At 38.3% G+C, this 26,685-nt stretch overlaps 1 protein-coding gene and 1 non-coding gene across 2 annotated transcripts in view; both read left to right on the top strand.

Annotated features, from left to right (window-relative positions):
- The window catches only part of LOC125231475 (semaphorin-5B-like), a 66,040-nt gene extending 43,369 nt beyond the window's left edge, over positions 1–22,671 (top strand). The window contains 18 exon segments of the mRNA XM_048136957.1: positions 8,420–8,627; positions 9,280–9,434; positions 9,930–10,089; positions 10,600–10,796; positions 11,218–11,379; positions 11,755–12,049; positions 12,497–12,707; positions 13,000–13,155; positions 13,865–14,068; positions 14,562–14,810; positions 15,081–15,157; positions 15,404–15,509; positions 15,512–15,613; positions 16,436–16,603; positions 17,126–17,269; positions 18,196–18,312; positions 19,463–19,608; positions 20,231–22,671. Coding sequence (XP_047992914.1) covers positions 8,420–8,627; positions 9,280–9,434; positions 9,930–10,089; positions 10,600–10,796; positions 11,218–11,379; positions 11,755–12,049; positions 12,497–12,707; positions 13,000–13,155; positions 13,865–14,068; positions 14,562–14,810; positions 15,081–15,157; positions 15,404–15,509; positions 15,512–15,613; positions 16,436–16,603; positions 17,126–17,269; positions 18,196–18,312; positions 19,463–19,608; positions 20,231–20,467 — 3,094 coding nt within the window. The 3' untranslated portion in view covers positions 20,468–22,671.
- On the top strand, positions 18,971–19,062 carry LOC125233960. Its single transcript, XR_007177910.1, has one exon. It is a non-coding gene; the product is annotated as a U6atac minor spliceosomal RNA (small nuclear RNA).
- Positions 22,672–26,685: the final 4,014 nt, after the last annotated feature.

The following is a 26,685-nucleotide window of genomic DNA, read 5'->3' on the forward strand; positions in this document are numbered from 1 at the left end:
TCGGCCGGCAACAGACAGTCTTAAAAATTCATAATCTTAAAAAAAAATTGTATGCTAACTGACAGTTCAAACTGACACTGACAGATCCGTCAGTGTCAATTTGCATAGAAATCTTTTATAAGATTATGAATTTTTAAGACTGTTTGTTGCCGGCCTTCGTTGTAAAGACGTTAGCGAATATGTAGTGTCACACAGTTGCATAGATACATACAATCACGCCTGTATCCCATAAAGGGGTAGGCAGAGCACATGAAACTACTCAAGTTTCAGTGCCACTTTTGGCAATTAATGGGTTGTAAGGAAAAGAAATTGTGACATTGTAATTACAGGTTGCCATCCTCCCGCCTACACACATTTTTTCTCCTTTAGGAGCGATTATTTCCGAAAACATTAATATTATCAAAAAAACGATTTTAGTAAGCCCGTAGTAATTTTTATAATTATCCAACAATATATTATCACAGGTTGGGGTTGGAATGAAAAAAATAATCATTCCCCACTTTACATGTAGGGGGGTACCCTAACAAAACATTTTTTCCACTTTTTATTTTACCACTTTGACGGCGTGATTGATATACATATTAGTACCAAATTTCAGCTTTCTAGTGCTAACGGTTACTGATATTATCCGCGGACGGACGGATGGACGGACGAACGGACAGACGGACAGACAGACATGGCGAAACTATAAAGGTTTCTAGTTCTAATGAACACAAGTTAAATTATAATCTATTGAAAATATTTCAACTTGTGCTGTCTTAAAGTAGTCACACTACTATGTATATAAATTAAAAAAGAAAAAGTGACCAAGTCCTCTGGTGGTTCCAGCCTCAGGCACCAGACGACTTGGTCACTTTTTCTTTCATATATGTAATTTATTTCGGTTTTAGGTTTCTAGTTGACTACGGAACCCTAAAAAACGGATTCGAATTAGCTTAACGTGGATAGCGGACCAATAACAAAATCGCATTGAAAAAAATGAAAAAGTGGGGTGTCTGGCAACACTGCAGGTGCAGGTGAAAGGGGCGAGCGAGAGGGACATACGCATTATCCCGTGCGCGCACGCTTGTTTACATATCTCGCCCTCTCACTCATGCACAAAGCTGTAAAATAGTCATATAGGTACATAGGAGGTTGGGTTGTTTTTAATAGTTTAGTTTGGTAAATAATTGTAATTTTACAATATTAATATGTAAGTAAAACAAAAACACGAAAGTCTTTAAACTGACTTACTTTCTAACCGATTTCTTTACTAATATTATTATTATTATTCTTTACTGAAATTAAAGAAGAAGGAGGTTATATATTCGGGTTAATTTTATCTATGTTAACTGATTACTCCGAATTGTTTGAAAGGAGCTACCTCCAAGGTGGTCCCATATTAATCTGGAGCTGTTCTTATGATGGGATCCATGAAGAGTTGAGGGAACTCCTCAAATTTTAAAGGCACAATGTATGGTGATACCGGCGTTTTCTTAAGTAACTCGAGTAGTTTCTCTCGAAAACTAGCACTTTCATAAAGTGAACCTGATGATGATGATTATTTTCATGATAATGATGACGATTTTTTAATATAAAAAAAAATCAGTCAGTCAAAAATGTGATCAGTGAGTACCTACCTACAAAGGCACCCGTGATCCGACTTCAGTAATTCCTTTTTTAGGGTTCCGTAGTCAACTAGGAACCCTTATAGTTTCGCCATGTCTGTCTGTCCGTCCGTCCGTCCGTCCGCGGATAATCTCAGTAACCGTTAACACTTAGAAAGCTGAAATTTGGTACTAATATGTATATCAATGACGCCGACAAAATGGAAAAATAAAAAGTGGAAAAAATGTTTTGTTAGGGTACCCCCTACATGTAAAGTGGGGATTGATTTTTTTTTCATCCCAACCCCAACGTGTGATATATTGTTAGATATGTATTTAAAAATGAGTAAGGGTTTACTAAAATCATTTTTTGATAATATTAATATTTTCGGAAATAATCGCTCCTAAAGGAAAAAAAAAGTGTCCCCCTCTAACTTTTGAACCATATGTTTCAAAAATATGAAAAAAAAAACACAAAAGTAGAACTTTATAAAGACTTTCTAGGAAAATTGTTTTGAACTGGGAAGGTTCAGTAGTTTTTGAGAAAAATACGGAAAACTACGGAACCCTACGCTGAGCGTGGCCCGACACGCTCTTGGCCGGTATTTTATTTATATGAAAGGAGATAACTTTAAGGTGTTCGTTTTAAGTCACCCCGGCGTATCATGCTTCCAATTTTATCACTTTAAAATATGTTCGGGGATAAAACATCCGTCAATCACGTATGTTATATTCACGATGTAACTTTCGTAAAATTGGCTTTGCAGTTGCGTAAAAATAATAACAGGTTTTGTTACACTTAAAGTAAAGGTAGTAAAATTGATCGAGAACGTTTCGTGGATTATACTCTTATGTAACTTTTGTAAAATTCACTTTGCAGCTTCGTAAAATTTAATAAAGAAAATATTTAGAATAACTAAAGTAAAGATTGTAAAATTAAACCTGATTGTTTTGTAAGTTATACGCTTTTCACTATGTAACTTTTGTAAAATCAACTTCGCAGTTGCGTACAATCAACTTTGCAATTTCGATAAATCCCAAAAAAGGTTTGGTTCTGATCACTAAAGTAAACGTTGTAAAATTAAACTTATCTTTTTTTGTAAATAATACGCTTTTCACTATGCAACTTTTGTAAAATCAACTTTGCAGTTGCGTAAAATCTAATAATAGGCTTAGTTACATTTACTGAATTAAAAAGTTGTAAAATTGATCGTGACTATTTCGTAAATTATACTTATTGTAATTATTGTGATACAGCTTTCGTAAAATAAATTTTTGTTCTGTTCACTAAGGTAAAGGTCGTAAAGTATATACACGTAAAGTATATATACGTAAAATTAACTTTGCAGTTGCGTAAAAATAATAACAGGTTTAGTTACATTTACTAAAGTAAAGGTTGTTAAATTTATCGAGAATGTTTCGTCGCTTCTGCTCTTATTGCGGTGTACCTTTTGTAAAATGAACTTTGCGGCTTCGTTAAATTTAATAAAGAAAATATTTAGAATTACTATAGTAAAGATTGTAAAATTAAACGTGATTGTTTTGTAAAATCAACATCGCAGTTGCATGAAATCAACTTTGAAATTTCGTTAAATTGAAAAAAGTGTTTAGTTCTGTTTACTAAAGTAAAGGCTTTAAAATGTAAGCATTATGTTTTGTAAATTATGTTATTTTTACAATGTAGCTTTTGTGAAATTGACTTTGTAGTTGCGTAAAATGTACTGAAATATTTAGTTATATTTGCTAAAGTTATGGACTTAAAATTAATCATGAATGTTTGTAAATTATACTCTTTACTCCACGAAATTTTCGTATAATCGTGTTTACAGTTTCGTCAGATTTAATAAAAAATGTATTTGTTTTTTTAACTAAAGCAAAGATAAAAATGAACTTAGCACTTTCTTAAAATCAACTGTGGGATTTAGTTAAATGTAATAACAGATTTAGTATTATTGACTTAACTCAATGTTTTGCAAAATTTACTTATACAGTTTGGTAAGTGTAAGTAACTGTTTTGCTGAAGTTTTTACTAAAGTAATAGTGTTGTATATTATACTTACACAGTTTGGTAAGTTTAACAAATTGTGTTTGCTAATATCTACAAGGAAATGTTGTATTGTTTACTAAACGTATAGTTTTGTAAATTTTATTAATACAGTTTGGTATGGATAACGTGTTGTATTTACAAAAACTAAAAGGAGATTTTGTAAAATTTACTAAACAAGAAGTTTTGTAAAATATACTGTTACAGTTTGGTAAATTTAACATATTTGCATCTAAAATCTACAAAAGTACTTGTTTACGACATCAACATAAGTTAGTTTCGTAGCTTCAATCTTGCAGGTTTTGTAATATTAACTAAAATTACACTAAATTTTACGAAATTGCAATCAACCAATAAAAAATTCGTAAATTTAACCAAGACATTTTTTCAGTGTACATGTAAAGTGAGGGCTGATATTTTTTTTCATTCCAACCCCAACGTGTGATATATTGTTGGATAGGTATTTAAAAATGAATAAGGGTTTACTAAGATCGTTTTTTGATAATATTAATATTTTCGGAAATAATCGCTCCTAAAGGAAAAAAAGTGCGTCCCCCCCTCTAACTTTTGAACCATATGTTTAAAAAATATGAAAAAAATCACAAAAGTAGAACTTTATAAAAACTTTCTAGGAAAATTGTTTTGAACTTGATAGGTTCAGTAGTTTTTGAGAAAAATACGGAAAACTACGGAACCCTACACTGAGCGTGGCCCGACACGCTCTTGGCCGGTTTTTTAAGAATTAACTTACTTACATTATTAGTGAAAGGGGGATATATTGACCATCAAACAACGAAGTTATTTTTTTTAATCCTTATCTGTCAGGATTTAATCTATCCCATCGTATAAGACAACAAAGTAGGCAACAATTTAATTTGACTAATTGGCATTTCGGCCTCAAAACACAATCTCAATTTAAACAAGTCAATTAAAATTGTTCACTACGAGATCTCACGTCTGATTTGACTAAAATTTTTTAACAACTGCTTTAATTAACTGTTTTTGACCGTTGACGATCCATTTTTAAATTGCTTTAACCCTTAAATGCATGAATTTTTCCTTTAACTAGATATGAATATAAGGTGACGAACCCAATCATGGACAGTTTAAGAAAAAAATTCGCCTGTTTTTGATATTTCACTGATAAATGTAAAAATTCTACCGCCAAGCGTGTTAAATCTTGAATGTCCTATCCTTATTCTACATTTCAAGCGTATTGCAGAATAGATACTCCTATTGGTTTCTTCATAGTTAACAAATTAAAACTAGGTGTTTTTTCTCCAATTATGGACGGCAGTTCTCCAGTAATGGATCCCCCATTATGGACAGTGAAATAAGTTTAAAATTTTACTTTTAAAGCCAACTGATACGCAATGAGTCAATTTTATGCACCATAAATACAATTAGTTTAGGTTATTTTAACATAGGATTGTTTCTTGTAAATTTGGGTTTTGTAAATTGTTCCTTGTCCATCATAGGAGGTAGGCAGTTTTTCGGGTCCAGTAATGGACACTTGCAAAATAACGTCATTTCTTTATATCTTTGGAGCAACAAACTAGTATGTTTTATACCTTATCTCATGCTTAATGCAGTAAGTAAAACGCATTCAAGATTACGCCGTGCGTTATTTTTTTATTATTTTATACATGAACTCATCTCTCTTAGCAACATTACTAAGAATTCGCCTTGATATTTTTTTCAGTAAACTGGTGAATTTTATCTTGTCTCCAAATCATTCAGAAATAACCGAATTAATTGAAACTTCAAAATTAAACAGCTCTACAACTCTAGTTTATGGTACATAGCCGTCAGTTTTTAGATACTTATTTTTAAGCATTTGTGTTTTTTTGTCCATAATGGCATCACCGTCCATTATGGGGTATTTTACCTTATGTGATAGACAATGGTTTTCTGACTCTGGGAAAAATAATAAAAAAATATTTATACGATCGATTTTAATACTAAATCAGTGTTTGAAGTTAAATATGCTAAATCTTATTTATATAAATATATCGTTATTGGTAAGTTTTATTTAAAAAAAAATACTACTATTATAAAGGTACACTATTTGTGAAACCCCTATGATAAAAAGTTTAAACATAAACTAATTACTAACTTCGTAAAAATCAGCCTAAATCACATACTAAAAATCGCCATCATCCTGTTTTTTTTACACTTTTCCGCCATCTCATCTTAATCCTTAAATAATAAATAGTAAATTATTATATTATTTAATTTATTTAATTGTTTATTAAATAATAATAAATAATGAATAATAATTAAGCAATAAATGTGATTGTGGATAGCTACATATCGAGCCACGGGCCATAAAATATATGATGCATATATACATCATCATGCATTTAAGAGTTAAAACATGAGCTTTAAACAGACAAGTCTTTTGGATCAGTTTGAAATCTATCTTAAATCTGTAAAATTAACTGCAATTTCACCGTCCCCTGACTTCCCTGACGCATTTAGTTTTATACTATGATTATAATTACGACACAAACATGGAATCATATACTCTTGCACGAGCTCCCGATCGGATAGTGCACAGTTTGCACAACGCTAGAAATATTACACTCAACAGTATATTAGCAAGATACTTAGTAAATAAAGACTGAAGTAGTAAGCTATGCTGCGTGGTAGAACCTTACTTCTAAGAAAAGAGAGGCAATTACTTGGTCACAGTCTAATAAATTAGGACTTTTTACACTGTGATTTCGTTATCTATTTATGTTTCACGGATATTTACAATATTTAGCTAACAAGATTCACAAGCTTAACAACAAGACACTTCTTCAATAGCGAAATTTCGACAATGTATAGGTACATGGGGTTGAAGTAATTCGTGTTAATAATTTTCCGTTCACATAATGCCTTGAACGCGTGTGTGATTTCATATGTATATTGAACGATTTTCACTCAGTGCCTTCAACGAATATGTGTTATTTAATTAATCTCAAATGTGCCTTAGAGGCTTTAGGTAATATATATTTAGTTGGACTCACAGGTGTGTTTGGGGCAGACAGCAAAGAAAGCAATGTGATGCACCTAGCGAATGTCCTGGTACGAGTAAATGGAGTGTCACTGAACTCGTTAAAATTCGTTAAAGGGCTAACAAAATATTATTTTACTAAACGGAACCTTCTATAAAAGTATTACTGAACGCAACTAGTATAAATTGATAGTTTTTACCATATACCTGTCTCGGATCGAAGTCATTGTGGTGGCCGTGGGGGTCATTCGATATAGGAAACTTACGATTGTGCCGGGGTGTTAGGTTTCACTGCGGTCTAGTGCACAGCCTTATTTTATGACTTATTTACTCGCACATTTATACCTTTCGTTGCGAATCATTGGTACTAGTAATTTTTTAGCTTTTCACACTTTCGTTTATAATTTTTCTATAAAAAATATGACATGATTGACATTCAGTGATTAGGCCGCGCTAATGCAAATAAGCAATTATTTGATTGTTGGTTCATCATTAGTTAGGTACCTAACGCATTATAAGATGCATATTATACCTACTAAAAATAACACTTTAGGTAAGGAATAAGGCGCGAAATAAAAACTTTCAGTAAAGTGGTACGAGGGAAACATTTGCTGCATTTTCTTCAAATAAAGACATATGTATATGCTGTCCATAAATAATATGTACTTGTAAGTACTTGTATTGTGTATTTGTAATAATTGTATGTATCTACTGTAGGTACAGAATTTAATAAAATTATTAATCTTTGCCATCTAAAGTTACCATATAATTAAATATCATCTGTTGGTTTGTTTATTCAGGTGTGCAAGATAGGTTTTATGGAACAGTATTTATTGAAGGTGGTTTTAGACTAGCGCATATTACTTTGACTACGATGGTTTTGACTTTACGATACGCGCGATAATAACATCAAGGCATTTAGATTTATTTTTGCATAATACTACGTAAGTAATGCGTTATAAACATATCAGTCCTAAATAATTAATTTTTTGCCATAATATTGCTACGACAAGTAATTCGCCCCCGAATTGACCCGAAACATAAACATATAATAACAGTCCTATTATCGAATATGTCTCACGGAAGTTTAACGTGTATAATGTCATATCAGTCCTATTATCGTTACCGATAACAACACCGTCAACAGGTACTTGGCTGCAGTTTCCTTAATTATTAGAAATCTTAGACCTCCCGGTAGCATTCGAATAAATTAAACTACAATCGTATTATTCCTTTGATAACCTATATTTCCCTAGAAAATCCATAACATGTATTAATAAACCTGAGGTAATCAAAATCTTGGGTGGTTGTGTTGAACATTGTGATAAGTCAATATTGTTTACCTAATTGTTAACTACTTCGTTCTAAAAATCTAATAAAGCGCTTACATAACTAAGAATGACTGAAAATTCATCTGCAGCAGTCGAATCACTATAAAAAACGTCGTAAAAAGCAACGGTCTCATAACACGTGACAACAATGTAAACTTAAAGTTACACACTGACGTCGGTATTTATGTTGAACACCTAATAAACTGTAAGCCAGCGTAGTCATAAAGTTTTAACTATACTAACAGAAACACCATCATCGTCAATGCTTAAGGATCTTTTATCTTCGCAATTAGGATTACAGAGCACTGTTTAAGGAAAAGGATCCACAAAATCTGTCAATTATACTTAAATTTGCTGTCAAAAATCATTCAAAATGGCAATTTTTAGAGGATGGATAATTTTTGCTTACCTACGTCCAATTGACAATCATATCAGACTAAACAATCTTTTATCACAGGGATACGCTGTACCGCCTCTCACTTCGGGGCCTGCGGCCGCTAGAGCGCGCTGACTGGCCAGCACCTGCTAACAAGTCGAAGCTGTGCCAAGACAAAGGCCAGACGGAGGACGATTGCCACAACTACGTCAAAGTGCTGCTCAGCTACGGCCACAAACTGTTCGCTTGCGGGACTAATGCGTTCAGCCCCGAGTGCAGCTGGAGAGAGGTAAGATAAAGTTGAAAAGACACTAGTGATTTATGTCTCGATTTACCTCAGTGATACGCATTTACTAGGTGTGTGACCTCATATCTGAAAAGAACAGAAAACCCAGATTATTCATTATTTACTCGGAATCTACTAACAGAAAATTAAAGTAAAGGTATATTCCCGTCCCGTTTGTAAATAAAACTGTAGTAAAACGGCTTCGTTTAACCTTAACTTTTAGTAGCAAAACAAATTTTCCCCTCACTTGCTCGGAAACACGTGTTTTGTCCTTTAATACCAGCGGGTAAAAACGCATTTTATCCACTCGTGGGTAAAGTAATTTGACCTTGAATGAAGTCAAATTAACTGCTTTAAAATTGATAAAAGCAGGTGAATCTAGTAATAAAAATGATTTACCACCTGTGGAACTACTGGAAGCAGTGAGCTTCCTCGCTATAGTGAGGGGAAAAGTTTTGTGTTACACTCGGGTGCAAATGTATTTTACTTCTCGTGTGTTAAAAAACTCGCAAGTTCAGGATTCTATTCTCGAACAACTCGCTTCGCTCGTGGTTCAACTATAGAATCCTTTCACTTGCTCGTTTTTCAATTCCACACTCGGCGTTAAAATACAACTTTGCCCTCTTGTATAATAAATAACTATTCTCCCTTACAGATCGAGTCAATAAACACGGTGACGGAATGGGTGTCCGGCGTCGCGAACTGCCCGTACAATCCGCACTCGAACGTTACCACGATCTTGTCCGGCAGTGGCGAGTTCTATGCGGCCACTCCTACCGACTTCGCCAGTTCGCAGACCGCTATTTACAGGTACGTTTACTTACAAAACTTAGAACTGATTTCGCCAATTCACAAACTGCAATGTACCAGGATATTTACTCATAAACTGGCCTTTGATAAACTAAAATGATGGATATATTGAAAAACAATCTTTGAACTATCTAAAAACGGATGTAGGTTACACATGCATGCACCAAATATAACTATTTTGGCAACAAATATAACTTCTATGTGTACTCGTTTCTTAAAAACTCCAAAAAAAAAACTCAATCAATTTGTGTGTACAAATCAAAGAGGATCGAGTACTATAGAGAGTTACTGTCGAAGTAAAATGTGTAATCACAGCGCATAGACTGCCATCTCTTGACACAGGCTTAAAACTTTTGAACCTCAGTTTTGACAATTTGGCCCATATTCTTAGCTAGATATGTGTTAAAATGACAAATATTAATATTAGCGCCATCTAGCTGCTGTTTTGATATAAACGCCATCTACCGCAACCCTAACCAACTACTTCGCCCGTAGGACGCGTGGCGCCTCAGCTCACAACTCGGGCACGCTCCGCACCCGCGAATACGACCTCACTTGGCTCAACCAGCCAGAGTTCGTTGGCAGCTTCGAAGACGACTTCTATGTATACTTCGTGTTCAGAGAGTACGCTGTCGAGTTCATGAATTGTGGCAAGGTGAGAATATTTGCATTCCGTTTTGCAATCCAATTACTTACTTGAAACTTTTTTAAACAAGATAATTTATCATTATCCTGTTGTGTTGCTTTTGCGAAGCCTTCTCTATTTATTTTATGTTAGATTTCAAATACAAACGAAAACAAAAACACTGTCAAGTTCTGTTACTGATATTTATTTTAATGTTTCTTTTCTCGTATCGTAAGAATGTTTTTTATACATTCAATTTAGTGAATGTATAGCGTACAGTCCGTCAAAAATTGTACAAATTAGAATTTGGCTAAGTACATTGTAGTGTGAAGTGTCGCCCGTTCCTTTAAACGTACCTATTAATTTAAAAGAAACGACACTACTTTAACTATAGTGTTGGTTGCTACTTTTCTCATTTCTACAATTTCTTGTCGGACCATACTTTGTTAGAATGTATAAAGGGTGATACTATTATAGGACTTTACGCCTTTGAAGGTCTAATCAACAAATACATAGTTATTTACACTCATTATTTCTCAGGCCATATACTCCCGCATCGCCCGAGTTTGCAAGAACGACGGCGGCAGTCAGCTGTACCGAGACAACTGGAGCACATTCCTGAAGGCGCGCCTCGCGTGCTCCGTGCCTGGCGACGTGCCCTTCCATTATGACGAGGTGCAGGGCGTCGAGTATCTCCCGCAGGAGAAGCTTCTAGTTGCCACCTTCACTACTCCCAGGTATGTGTGTCCTTACTGTAGCTTACGACGCCACACCACAGTCATAAATTAAGTTGGCAAAAACAGGTCGCTAAGCATTTGACTCAGACACATGTGACACACTCACAGGAGCAGAATCAATGTGCATATCCATCCACTATCTACCTAATAATTCTGGATCTTTAGATTCTGGATTCGCCACACCACCTATCTTTAGAAAAAAATTACGATTACGATCATCGATTGCGGACGTTTTTGTTTGTCAAAAAGTTAAATTACGATACGATCTAAACGTTCATGCGATCTAAAAGAAGTTGGTTAAGAGAGAAAATATAATTGAGTAATGAATAATCCAAATAATTTATTTTAGTAAAAACTGTCCCTCTTTGTGATCGGCGATTTTATAAAGATTGTGCTAACTTATTTCTCCATTTTTTTGCAGAAACGGTATAGCCGGCAGTGCTGTATGCATATACAACATGTCGGACATCGATGCTGCATTTGAAGGCCCGTTCAAGGTTCAAAGCACCCCGACGTCGTCCTGGGAACACAGAACGCCTTCTACTTGGGCAAGGGAGCACTACAGATGCGTACAAAATCCAAGGTAAGTTCTACATAATAAATACTTAGAGTCTGTACGGATAGAGGGGAGTCGTGGAAGGTATGGGGCCATTTACATTCTGTGATACTTCTCTTTATGCACAAAGTCTATCATTTACTATAGATAAAACATGAAAACTAAAACAGTATTCCTTGATTGCTATGTGATCGAGATGAAGGTATCTAAGTTTTTTTTTCTAGGGGTATAGTTTCTCCCATAATAATTTCAATTATTGACTATTCGTTGGCTCCTGACATTTATTTTATTACTCATTAAACATTAAAGCCGGCAACTATTGAGCCGCTTATCAATAAAATATAAAGTTCTAATATCTTCTAATGTAGTTAACATATGCTTTGCAATCATTTTTCTTTTCAGAAATCAACAAAGTCTGGAGTACCACAACTACATGCTAATGCACTACCCCATCCAGCCCATATCTGACGAGCCTGTCTACCGCATCACCTCTGACCGGTTCACCCATGTCACCGTCGACGTGGCACAGTCCAAGAATGTTGGCAAACAGTTGGTGTTGTTCGTGGCCACTCAGGATAGTGATGTGTTGAAATTGGCTGTGTTGCCGCGGTATGATGGCGCGTGTTTAGTGGAGAGGTGGAGGTTGAAGGATGGGAAGGGATTCGCGGTGCGGGCCATGCAGTTTGTTAAAGATACGGTGAGTATTTTTATAATATCACTATCTTATACGTAGAGAGACAGCTAGTCTTGTTTGTAGCGACTAAAGATAGCGATGTGTCGAAAGTGGCTGTATTGCCGTGATAGGAAAAAAGATGGGAAGGGGTTCGCAGTGCGGGCCATGCAGTTTGTTAAAGATACGGTTAGTATTTTCCTTATATCTTATACGTGGGGAAATAGCTGGTGCTGTTCGTAGCGACTCAAGATAGTGAATGTGTTGAAACTGGCTGTGTTGCCGCGGTATGATGGCGCGTGTTTGCTGGAGAGATGGAGGCTAAAGGATGGAAAGGGTTTTGCTGTGAATATCTTTCTTATACCTTATCTTCTCTTATAATATTTTTTTTACCAGCTACTTTAGTATTTACAATTTGTGTTCTAGGTTTTAGATGTAAATGATTTTACTAACGTGACCAATCTTCCGATCCAGATGTCGCTATACATCGGCAACGATAACGGCGTTCTGCGTATCGGTAGCGAGCGCTGTTCGCGGCACGCCCGCCGCTCCGGCTGCGTGGGCGCGGCGGACCCGCACTGCGGGTGGGACGACGCCCGCGACACCTGTGTGCGGACATCGACGCATCTACATGACGCGTACTTCGTGCAGAATACTGCTAGCTGCCCGGAGAAGACTGCACCAGGTACCAAACTCAGATATATAGCATCAGCGTTGAGCCTTGTTGGCGCTCACACTCACAGTGACACCTGTGTACGAATGTGACGCCTACATGACGCGTACTTCGTACAGAACACTGCACCAGTTCAAGAAGCCAGTCAAAAATGTTGGTGGGTAGATGGGAAGTTGTCCTTAGGATAGAATTTGTTTTGACTGAAACTGAAATTTCTATTTTGAATTTATTCAGTATGTTTATGGCTATAAACAAGCTTTGATATTAATGTTAAGTTCTTAATTAAAAATGGTTTTTGCTGCAGTGGACGGCGGCTGGTCGTCATGGTCGCAATGGGAGCCGTGCATGCAGGACGGAACGTCGCACTCTGTGTACGGGGACGAGAAGCCAGACATGTGCATGTGCCGCACGAGGAAATGTGACAACCCCAAACCGGTGAACGGCGGCCGGACGTGTGAAGGTAAGCAATTTTATTGACGTATTTATTATGTTCGGATTTGGATATGACTCATTTCAAAAACCGTGTGACATAAATACTATCGCTCAATCACTCCCTCAGTAGATCTTTTAAGCAACACCAGTCGGCTTACACCACACCATCATTAACTGATTTTCCCCGCAGTAGTACAGTATGAATTTTCTGAGATGAACTTTTCGCTTTAGCCGTAATCTGTTAAACAAAGGCCTTTGTGTTTATTGTCGACGGCGGCTAGCTCCCGTTTAAACGGCACGTGCTATAGTCACAGTGTAGTTAGAAAGCAACTATCATGATAGTAATAAGGTTCAAATCCATAAAAAGCCCTTTCGGAGATAACACGTTTTGTCATCTTCAAAAAAAGTTACCTGCATACTGCAAACTGTTTAATAAATTTGAACCTTATTGCTATCATGATAGTTGCTTTTAACTACACTGAGACTACAGCACGTGCCGTTTAAACGGGAGCTAGCCGCCGTCAACAATAGACACAAAGGCCTTTGTTTAACAGATTACGGCTTTAGCGAAACGTTCATCTCAGAAAATTCATACTATAACTGAAATAGATTTCAGACAAGAAGTCATTTCAGACGACCTATTTAATCTGTCTTCCGAAGTCGATGTTTTCGGCGTGGCAGACGAAACGGAAACTGTCCATATGAACCATTATGTTACATTTCTTTCTATTTTCCAGGCGCAAGCATATCGGTAACTAACTGCACGGTGCACGGCGGATGGTCGGCGTGGTCAGGCTGGTCGGAGTGCTCTGCATCTTGCGGCATCGCAGTGAAGTCGCGGCGACGTGCCTGTACCGCGCCTGAACCTAAACATGGCGGCCGCGTGTGCGTCGGTCAAGATACTAACGACCTGTACTGCAACAACCTGCCGCCCTGCCCCGGTGAGTGAAACATATACACAGGACTGGTCGAAATGTTCTACGTCTTGCGGCATTGACGTGAAGTCGCGGCGGGGCGCCTGCACCGCTCCTGAACCCAAACATGGCGGTCGCGTGTGCGTCGGTCAGGGCACTAGTATTGCAACCTACCACCCTGTCCCGGTGAGTGAGATATTGGACCCTTAAAGGAGCACAAACCATTTCACATATGGTTACATTCTCAATTGCAGTCGTTGAAAAATATCCGTAACCACAAAACAAAAGTAAGTTTTGACATTGTGTTGGAAAATACTACTGCTCACAAAATCCGCCTCACGCGGAAATCACTACTGCACGCCTTTCAAGTTACCTTCAGGTGGTTACTGGTGTCACACGATGTCCAAATGTTGGACCTTACCGGTTGAAAAAGCGCGAACATGATGCTCGGAAGAACGCGAAGGGTGTAAATACTGAGTAGTATCTAGAGTCTAATTAACCGACTTCTTTTTAATTTCAGATCCAGCGCTAGCTCCAGTAGACGGCGGCTGGTCAGCCTGGGGCCCCTGGTCCGCGTGCGCCGCGGCCGGCGGGCCGGGCTGCGGGCCCTCCGCCGGCTGGAAGGAGCGCAAGCGCACCTGCACCAACCCTGAACCTAAATATGGCGGCGCCGACTGCGAGGGCGGCAAGGTGGACCGTCAGGTCTGCGACATGCGGCCCTGCGAGATCAGGAAAGGAACTGCTTGGACACCATGGGTGCAGATACCGGGTAAGAGACAATCCTAGCTAGAGTGCCAGGTCAGAACCTGCTTTAACACTGCCATGCGAGATCAGGAGGAAGAGAGAAGGAAAATTGGATCGATCAGGTGTGCAACATGAGATCGCGCACTCTACTGGTAACTTATGTAGGTGTTCATTCCTTTCGTTTATAAAAGTTATTGATGGCACCTATAATCATTTCTTTGTGGTCATTAAGTTTTCTTATAAATTGTATTACAACGTGATATGATTGCTACAAATTCTATGTTTATTTTCACAGGTAATGCTTCGGATGGCAGTTACACCGAAAAGAGGTTTAAATTCTCATGTAAGGCGCCATCTCCGGAACAAGTAAAAGTGAGTAGAGAAGTACTTGTACTGCATTTTCGAATATTTCTTTGACAAAGAAGATGAACAAGCGGTCTATCATGTTTATACCGAGTTGACGAAATATAAAATGAGCGAAGTTTCCGAACAAGTTTAACAAGATTGGTTTATTTCATCGCTGGCGTTGATACGCCAGAAATTTGGCAGCGTTCGAGCTCCTCGTCTACGAATGATTGCAATTCTCTTATCAGTAATATGTTCGTTATTTCTCACCAGCTGACACTCGCCCGTGAAGAAGAACGCTACTGCGACCCTCAAGGCCTATGCGTATCGGCAGACGACGCAGGCTGGGAGCCGTGGGGCGCGTGGGGCGCCTGCTCTGCTCCTGCGGCGGCGGCCAGCAGGCGCGCCGGCGCCGCTGCAGGCGGCCACCCTGCGCCGGAGCACAGGACATGCTCCGTGCTTGCAACGTTCACGCTTGTTCAGGTATGTGTAGGAGGAACGCTACCACAGTATAATAAAGAGTACTATCGTACAGTACGGCCACTCCCGCTCCCCGCTGAAAGTGCCGCCCACCCCCTCTCGGTTACCTCACAGTTACCGCTTGTTAAAAACGCGAACAGTCGACCTGTCATATCTCACTCATACAAGCATCGTACGCGTTTACCTGCACGAGATTGGAACGTGTGCTAGGAACGCGCCTCTTTCATATATTTGATCGCCAGTGTTCGAGATGTGACGCTACTGTGATCCGCAAGGCCTATGCGTGTCAGCAGACGATGCAGGCTGGGAGCCGTGGGGCGCCTGCTCTGCGCCTTGTGTGGCGGCGAGCATTACTTTACGACTTATAATTTCATTCTAATTTATTATTCAATTATAGGCGAGCAGCTATTCAGCTGATGAGCCTATGTCACACAGTGTCTCATGATTTATAGTTAGCAAAGTCATGTCACTATCTTATTATTTAAAAGCCACTTGTCTAGTCTGTTTTTAAACACATTCACTGAGGGAGCAGTACCAACACTATCCGGTAAACGGTTCCAAGCCACTACAACACGATTGGATAGGGAATGATATGCAGCTTTAGTAGTAGTAGGAGTGCGAATCAGTTTTAGGCTGTGACCTCGGGTCTCGCGGCTGGTACTTCTCATAGCGACTACTTTGTGAATGTCGGGGAGGTTGTAACAGTGGGCAACGATCTTAAAACATTCGATAAGGTCTCCTCTCGCTCTCCTGTCTTATTTATTTCATTTTAGCATAAATCCCTCACAGCCATTACAGAAGTATTAATTCGTACTTCTGTTTCAGGTGAATGGTCGTGCTGGTCAGATTGGAGCCCGTGCACTAGCAGCGACAGCCGCGGCGGGTGCGGCTCGGCCGGGCGGCGCTCGCGCACGCGCACGTGCCGCTCGCGCGAGGGCTGCGCCGACGCGGGCGCCGCGCTCGAGACGCGCGTCTGCGTGCTGCCCTGTGCAGGTACTGTCTACAGGCTGCTCACACTGCAGCCCAGGCCCCGTAGCCGAATGGCATTTCTCTGACGCGAATCGCCGCAGAAATGTAGTCTGATAGATAGATAGCTAAGAAAGAGATATTATCGTGAGCGTTTGTGCATTCCGCTACGCACACTGCACTATTGTAGAATCATTACCATCTGAGCGTCCAGATGATAAACCATTTTTATCGGACTCTCGCTATCACTCGCGGATGTTATGGCGAGCACTAGTGATGCGTCTAGCAACGATAATAGTATCGGTGGAGGCGGCTCGGTAGTGCTTGCAAATAGCAAGAACCTATTGCCAATGTTTCCTTATTTAACGAAGACTCCTACTGTGTAGGCTTCGAGGTTGCCATTTGTGTACTGCGGTCGAGGCGTCTGTAAGAAATAAATTATGTAACACCTTGTCGGCTAACTTCCTACTTTTTTACACATCTTAAATATATGATAATGTTAGGAAACTGCTGATAATACCATTACTTAAAAAGACTATCTTTATCCAGAATCGGAAGGCAACTGGAGTGCGTGGGGCGAGTGGAGCGAGTGTGAGAACAATGAGCGGACCCGGCGGCGCAGCTGCGACAGTGGCGCCTGCTCCGGAGCCATGCTGCAGGTGGCGCCCTGTGACAACGACGACATGAGTAACGGTCAGTACTGTAATATAAATACAACCACAGAATATATAATAGTACAAGTACAGAAGGCTCACTCTTTTGATGTTCACAAAATGCCGCCATTCTAAATTCTTACCTACATTAACAAACGGACCACACACGACCAGCCGACATTGAATTTTATTGCGGCACACGAAGGTCGTCGCCGCTGAATGCTCGCGGCCGCCGACATGTACTTGTAGCGCGGTGATAGAATCGCGGAGTGAGCCGTCCCTGATAAAACTAGTTTTCCCCGTAGCTTCATCATCATCATATCAGTCCTTTATCGCCCACTACGTACTAGAAGAGAGGGCTATGCTCAGCATAGGCCTCTCTTCTGGTACGCTACTTTTCCCGTAGCTTCGTCAGCGTTAAACTCGAATATTGCTGAATTCTCCATAAAAACTTCCAACCCCCATTTAAGGGAGGTGGAGGGTTATAAAAAGACAAAAATTAGCCTATGTCACTCCCCATCCCTTCAACTATCTCTACCTGAAAAATCATGTCAATTCGTCGCTCCGTTTTGCCGTGAAAGAAGGACAAACAGGTACACACCCTTTCCCGTTTAAAAATATTACAAGTATCGATAAGACCCTACTTGAACCTAACCCCTAACCATTTGGCTAACGATGTCACCTGACGCGCGTGGTTACAAGCCGGTAACAACTTTGAAAGCTCACAATGACACGCCCCGCACGTCAGCCGTGGCGTTCAAAGGTAAAACTTCTTGTTAGATTCTAACATATCGTTCTTCAAATCCGCCATGAGCCATATCTAAAGTACAAAACTTCAATTCGACTTCCCCCACTGTTACATCTTTAAGTTGCCACGGAAACATTATATGCGTCATTCACAGAATACAATGTCATCTACGTTTTAAATCGTTTCAAAAACGTTAACGCCGTATTTTTTTTTTACAGAACTATACGCGTTGCCCGCTTACAGCGACAGCGTAGAAATGGCCTCGTTCGTGAGGGCGGGAGACTCGCTCAGTGTAGGAGGCATCGTCGGCTGCGTAGTAGCTGCCTTTGCTATGGGTAAGTTATTTGGTCTTAATTTCCATGGCAGTACACAAAGTAATAAGAGCTCTAACTTTTGTGTTAAAAAATCATTGTTAAAGTCTAGTTTTATAAACCAGGCCACTGTGACCCATTTCTCAAAGCTGAAAGTTACAAGCGGCAGTCTCCTTTCAACTTGTGAAATTAGAAAGTGACTACTTGTAAATTAACTTTTAGCTTCGAGAAATGGGCGACTGGGAGGAGACAGTCGAAAGTGTTTGTATGGAGAAATTAGTTCTCGTGTTGCGTCTGAAATATGTTTACGAAACGTTACTTCTTTGCTGAATGTTGTTTTTTTATTTTTAAAGGCTAAGTTGGTACTCATAAATTGTATATTCTCTTTATTTTGCCTGATACTCATGACCTTCGCTGTACCAGTTGTGCAACACTATCGATAGATGGCGCTACCGGGTTAAGTCTGTTTGAATTTCGCAACTATGTTGATTTTACTCCAATGCAAAGTATATTAATCTGTAATAATAGCTTCATTGCATTATTATAGTGTTACTGTGGTCCGGTGTACAAGAAAGTGCTGTAATATTCTCGTATTTGTAATTTTTTTTATGAATTTCATAAAACGCGCTATGAAAGTTTTGACTGCAGTTAGTATATAAGGAAATGCAAACTGTGTCAGCCCGTGTCTATTGAAAGGAGAGACGGTTAGCACTCCCCTTGACAAGGATGGAACACACAAAATGGTTAAGGGCACAAACTTGACCACATTTTTTTTTAATAAAAAAATTTCTTTGTTTTTATTAAAATGAACGGTTTTTGTATTTACAGATAATTTTGTTTGATGCTTAAAAATAGCAACTTTTGTTTTTGTAGTTTATATTTATGAATATCGTTTAACATGAAAATATTTCGTGACTTTTTATTTATTTTACTTAACGCATCTGCCGAGGGGCGTGGCCTAGGAAAGTTGTAGACTTAAGTGTGTTGTATGACGATAAAGCATTGCTGTTTTTCTATTATTTAGTATAGTTATATCAGCCATCAGATATATAGGAGTGACTGGGGCGTTTAAAAATATCTGAACAAGCCCTAATGTTAGGGCTGTACACCGTGTGCCGTTCCGATATATCTGGTACCTGTACTTCAGAGATCTACAATTATATTTTTGTTTCAGGCTGCCTAGTGTGTTTGGCGGGGGTGATATACTTCCAAAGACGCGGTACGCGCCTGCCGTGGCGACGGTCGACTCGCGTGCCTTCTAGCCCGCATTATATTACGGCCAAGCAGAACAGCTATGTCACAGTCCCGTTGAAGGATGTTGTAAGTGTATACTTGTAACATTAATAATTTGTGCAATGCTTGTATTATTGATTGATTAATTGAAAGTAATTTTCTGTCAATTTCTGTCATTTAGATCATTTTTAAAATTCAGGACTTCGTAGACTTTATTTGTTTTTTTTTCTGAGTTATGTCTTGCTACTACTAGGGTAAATTGCCAGTTACTGCCCTGCCCTGAATTCTCTTTACCTGTAAAAAGAATTCGCTTTGGCATAAATATTCTATTACTGGCCACCTCTCAGTAACTGGCCACGTTATGCTAAAATGAGCTATTATTATTAAATCATTTATTTCAGGCAACTTTAGTCCATAGGTACACATATTCACAAAAGAAAAGAAAGAAAGAAAAGAAAATTACAACGAAAACTTAAGTACTTATATCAAACTATACTGAGTTCATTTTTAGTAAAAGAAGGCCAGTTATTGGAAGGGGGACAGCTACTAGCAATTTACCCCATTGAACTTTCTCATAAGATGTCCCTAAAGTTGAGAAAATGCTACCGTCAGAGGACAGCATACGAAAGCATTTCTTCGCGTACAATTAGGGTAAACTAAAAATAATGTAAGTATTAAGAATAACACAAGTAACAAATCTTTTCCTCAGCCTCGCAAAGCAAAGCGCCAACCATCATTCACGGGCATCGGCAACTCTAGCGGCATCCTACTCTCCAAAAGCAACAACATCTCGAACGCGAACAACCACAACAACACTGCGACCACACCGAAACTGTACCCCAAGGCCATCGCTAACGAATACGACTCCATGGGTACGCTGCGCCGGCATTCCAACCAGCCTAATAATAGGAACAACCTTGACAGTGAGGAGGACAAGTTTTATTAGCTCGTAGTTAGCCCGCGGGTTTACCCGTTTAGGTTTTCTTTTTACAATTCGTAGTGAGCTAATAAGGCCTAGTTACCCTTCGGGTTGGAATGTCAGATGGCAATCGCTTTCGTAAAAATCTAGTGCCTACGCCAAATCTTGTGATTAGTTGTCAAAAGCGGACCCCAGGAGCTGTGACAAATGGAGGGATAACGCAAGGAGGATGATGAGTGAGACAATATAGCTCGCTCATAAGGCTTGTTGACTCAGGTAGTCGTTATTTAAGCAACAAATCTTGGGATATAGTTTTGTCTCTAGTTTCAAGCAATGGCAGTGAATCAGTAGCGATCTCGACAGCTGCACTTTTGTTGCACGTCGCGCTGCGCGTTGATCGCGCGCGATCATTAGGTCTTGGTTATAAAAACATGGAGATCGATTACAGGATCATGTTGAATATTGTAAACGGGACTTAATCGAAAGTTTTAAATCAGTGTTTGAGGATCATGTTGGTTATACAACTAACCAACTTGACGAATATAATTTTGTGCTACTTTTGTAGCTGCAAAGACACGAACAGACAAACGCTTCCAGTTTCATATTGCAGTCTAAATATGGCGGAAACGTGTCAAAGTCAAGGACGGTAGTGCTTTATTAGATCTCTGATGGGAATATTTTATGGGGCAATATTAGCCTTGTGTTCCGTTGGCGATGACACATGACACTGGTTGCAACCGATGGGGTTTGACGTTGTGTGCCTTAAATATGGGTATTAGTAGATAGTAAGAAATAGCGTTATTTTACAATTTTTTAGCATTGTTGGAAACGACATGTTTCTGTTTGAGAAGCAATAGACGCTGTTACAAAATTAAATATTGACATTTAATGACTAATTTAATTATTTTGAATTTTTGCCCTACTAGTTATTACGGGTTGTTGTAAAATATTGTGTGTTTGAATGATTCCTTGTATTGTTAATGTGATAGCGATTATGAATGAGTGAATTTTATGAAAAATCCAGTGCCATGGTGATTAAAATTGTAAAAATAATCTATTTTTATAAAATCTTGAATAGTAAGCTTATTAAGTTAAATAATTACAACTGTAAATATTATTGCTACTAAAATTAGGCATTTCCAATATGACAAAGCCAATCATGTGCCATGTAAATAAGATAAAATTAATGTAAATAGTAATTATTTAAGATATATCAAATTTATATATATTTACACATAGTCCTTAGTACAAAATCAGGTGCCTTGGGATATTATGTATACATACAATGATTATATACGCAAGTTATAGCTGAAAACTATAGTTTTACTTATATTATTGAATGTTGACAATACGACATTGAGCATGACTCATGTTGAGTCGAAGTATTTTATTATAATTGTTACTTTCCATTAGATAAGGAACCTTACGTTTCATATGCCTAAACAATTTACCAGAAAAGGGTCTTCCAACTTATAATGTTGGTAAAGTGCTTATGCACTTGAAGGGTAGGGGTCCTTCTCTAAAGGAAAGCCACTATTTTATGTTTTAAGGTTACCTGAGATAGTTGTGTCCGTGGAGTGTTGCTTTTTGTACAGGTACAAATATATGGAAAAGGCATGGAGTAATTCCAGCGAAGAAACGTCCTTATACTTTCCAGATTTTGGTTATCGAAGCAATTGCTCCTTGGACCCAATCACCTCAGAAATTACATAAAAACAATAGGATATTTTTAGTAAGGCGACTGATCGTAGGAATGTAAAACATTTTCTTTTTATTTTGATACCTTCGGTACACGGAGATAACTGCTCCACGATATATTTTTGTATTTTTATATGAATATTTTTGTTTTTGTTTGTCTATTAATTTTTGTTTAAAATAATTAATTTTTATAACTAACAATCCCTATCGTCATCGTCGGTTTTTATTTAGAGTAGCCCTGGAGGTGTTTTATCCGGGTACATCGTGTTTTTAAGGATGGCTCATACAACTGTAATGAATGTAATGATACATTACATTAAGGTACAGCGGGGCAAATCTCGACTGGGGGTCAAATGTAACTGGTCCATTTTTTCATATTTTACAATGTTTGCATTATTAAACAGAGTGTCAACCGGTTATATTATATATGTTAGTGTCACAGAGAACCTCCTATAGAGTAGCAGTCTTGTATATTTTGTTCGCGATAAGAGTCACCAGTGCCAGGGGTGCGAGGAGCGGGCGGGGAATGTGTTAAGCGCGCTGTGATTGGCCGTTTCAAGGACGGCGGGCAGTCGCGCCAGATGAAAGGGACTGTCCCTTTACTGACGCGTAAGTGGCCAATGTAAGTTGACCTATGCCGGCTCTGAATAAATTATAAATATGACTTTTATGTGGAATGTAATGACGTCTGTTTTTAAATTTGAGCTTCTTGTTACCTTTCCACACTACAGGTGGACATCTTTAAGACATCAAAATACCCTTTTTCAATTTTTTTACTGCGAAAAACACGCGCTGCTTTCGGGTCTGTTACTTGGTCGCTACTGATCGGGCACGGCGAGCGCCCGCGCTTATATCAGTGCAAATACTAGGAAGGCTGGCGACCACGAGTCGTCTTGTAATGGATGTCTATAGGGGTTGGTCTGTGGTTAGTGTATATGATAGGTTCACGTGTTCAGTGGATACATGTAGAACTTAACATCATAGTGTAATAATGGAAAAAATGGATTAGTTACAATTGCCCCCCAGTCGAGATTTGTCCCGCTGTACCTTACATATTTTTCGCCTATAAATACCGTCACTACTTTGAAAAAAAAACTTGTATCTTCCTCTATCCAAGAAAATAAAAAAAGTACTATGTATGGGATGCACATTGAGTTACTGCATTTTAACTTTGATTAACAGTGTAAATTACTAGGTTTTTCAAAGTACTGACGAAATGCATAACACGACTATTCTGTCCGACAACGACTGGGATTGTAAAACATTGTAGGGTGTATTATTTTAGGCAGACACCTTTGCTATATCCTATTATAATATTGAGGCTTCCTCGTATTAACTCACCGATGTATTCTAGAGATTAGGGCCTTGTTCGCCAAGGGCCTTCATTCCTGGGGGGTTACCATGACGTGCTAAAGCCGTTCAGTTTAGGTTGAGAGAGAGGGACGGAGCTATGTAACTGCTATAGCTGTGTCCCTTTCTCTCAACCTAAACTGAACGTCTTTAGTACGTCATGGTAACCCCCCTGATTTACATAAATATACAATGTTACAGATTGATGATGTTGTTAGCTTCTACTTAATAACAATAAAGACTGTCAGAAATATATCTGTTTTTTTACTGTAAATAGTTACACTAACGTCCGTAGTTTCCTAGGTCATCATCATCATCATCACATCATCTTGTCCCGGCCGGTTTCGGCCTCAGCGACTGGGTTTGGTGCTTGCACAAAGTTGTACGATAGGTACACATGTGAATAGGTAATAGGGAACTTGACTGTTCTTAAAATAAAATATTTAATGCCATGCACGAAATAAAACTTCAGATAATTATAAGAAAAACATGGATAAAAGTTATTTTTAAATCCAATTTCTATTTAATAAAATAAGTGAGAGTAATAGAAAAAAAATATAGTAACTGAATTGACCCTGACGTCACTCAATTCGATTTCATATTAAGTCCATATTAGCAAGTCGTTCAAATTAGTTTTGACACTTCTTAAAAAGAAGCTGATTTGACTAGAGTCAAGTAGCCTATTCGTAACTTTTGTCAATATGCCAATTTAAAACACTCCTTTCGGTCGCCCTTTAATCTATCGTCAGATTTGTGGGCGCTAGGTAACCTAACATTTGTGCACGTAGTGAATAAAGGTAATGCCATATTATTGATATTATGAACCAATAAATGTCTGATGTTGATAATATTTGATTGAGTTCCTACTATAAATAATAATATTGAGGTTGCTATTTCAAACCACGCGATCATTCAGAAAACAATGATTGTTTTTTATGAGCTGTCGTAACACTAGGTTTATTTTATTTCATTATGATATCGTTCAATGTTCCTTTAAGCAAATATTTTTTTCGTATACTTGGATATTAAACACTAATTAATAATTTGTATAATTACCGCACTCAGAGTTATTCATTAGCATTATTATTTAAACCTTTCAATTAGTAGGATAATTATACTTGCTCTCATTAATTTCCTCTCATTAATTTTCCTGCAGATGCATTAAATATGGATAAAAGTATTATAATTGTACCTACTTTTTAAATACACAGCTTCAATGAAATGGAAAATGACAATTTTCAATTTAAAAATTTCACAGATGACTGAACCCGTAAATTGGTGTGACTGTGCCGTCGAATAACACAGGTACCTACCTACGACGTTAATTAATAGTCAGTAAATTATGTATATACACACGTCTTGTCTATATTTACCTCACAAGTCAAAGGCATTAGTTTGCAAGGATATTGTAGAGATAACATAAACAATACATATTGATGAGCACGTTAGACAAACGATGCTCCTGGGGTGATTTCCAATCCAAAAATATTATGCTTATTTATTTTCAGTACATCCCCATATGACCAATCGGTGCCGGAGTATATTACGATAAACTTTTTGAGCTGAATGATTTCGATATCCTCGTAAGTTAGCTGAATGCCTATAAACTACGGCCCGTAGCAACGAAGGAGTTGAACCAATCGGTCAATATCCAATTTCTAAACTCTGAATCCACCTCTCTTGCTCTAATCCCGAATGTCATACAGATTCCAGGAACACAAGGACATATCTAGTTTGCCTAATGCCTACACAGTGCACAGAGAGCAATGTATCAATGCTTGAGTTGTGAATCGATATCCACAGTTCACACACTATTTATTTATTTATGTAGATACTTAATGCGTAGTGGTAACATTTCGTATTGATTTTTTGACGTCAAGGACTAAGATTTAACAAACAAACGTCCTCAAAATAGTCAGAACGATGACAATCAGGTCAAGGTAATTTAAAATGACGTATAAATCCGGTTTATAAGATTAATGGTTTACAAATTATGTTAAGTCACACGGTATTTTAATGCATGCTAAAATTGTTAGGTTCATAAAAAATCTGAATAAATAGTTAGAGGTTCGACAGTACCTGTTTATTTATCATTAGCACATTAAAACAAGTTTACCTTCGACTTTGGTTTCACTATCCTCAAACAATGAAGTTTTCTCACTTGATTTCATTAACCGCCCCGAGGGAAGTCGGCAAATATCGCTGTTTATTTTTGCGTTAGACGAAGTGTTGCTGGGAAGTATTTTTTCCCCTCACTAGCTCGGAAACACGTGTTTTATCCTTTAATGGCAGCGGGTAAAAACGCATTTTATCCACTAGTGGGTAAAGTAATTTGACCTTGAATATAGTCAAATTAACTGCTTTAAAATTGACAAAAGTAGGTGAATTTAGTAATGAAGATGATTTACCACCTGTGGAACTACTGGAAGCAGTGATAAACGTATTTTTTGCGTTGTAGTTTCCTCGCTGTAGTGAGGGGAAAAGTTTTGTGTTACACACGGGTGCAAATGTATTTTACTTCTCGTGTATTGAAAAACTCGCAAAGTTCAGGATTCTATTCAACTATAGAATCTTTTCACTTGCTCGTTTTTCAATTCCACACTCGGCGTTAAAATACAACTTTTCCCCCTTGTATAACAAATAACTATTTCCCCTTGTGAAAAATAGCTACAGTGAACAGCGTGCGTAGCCGAATGCACAAACGCTCACGAAACGAAACGCTCGTAGATATCTAACCTTTTCGCTAACAGTGCTACGTCTCGCGTCTGTCGACTACGACTGTCACTGGAAATTCATAAAACCCAAAGATACCCCATCTTTTCGGCGGCAGTGGTTCACCTGTCGGTCGACTGTCAGCAAATAGGTTTAATAACCTAAGACAAAAGTGGACGAATGCTCAAATTCCAAAACCAAAGTTTGTGGCTTTAACTTGGTCGAAAAATAAAAGAAAATTGCTTCTCAAAATCGGCGATATTATCATGTAGCTTTAAACGTACAAAAAAAAACGCTCGTATATGGGATATGGGTTAAATTGTGGATTGTGGCGTAGGCGAGAGGCTGGCAACCTGTCACTGCAATGTCACAGTTTCGTTTTCTTTCAACCCCTTATATGGACTTCCGGTTTCGGGTGCCATCTTAGTGGTATCGTGTCGTGAATAATTTCTCCTTCTTTTGCTCATTAACGTTGTTTTAAGTGT

Source organism: Leguminivora glycinivorella, chromosome 1, assembly GCF_023078275.1.
Source record: "Leguminivora glycinivorella isolate SPB_JAAS2020 chromosome 1, LegGlyc_1.1, whole genome shotgun sequence".
Classification (NCBI taxonomy): Eukaryota; Metazoa; Arthropoda; class Insecta; order Lepidoptera; family Tortricidae; genus Leguminivora; species Leguminivora glycinivorella.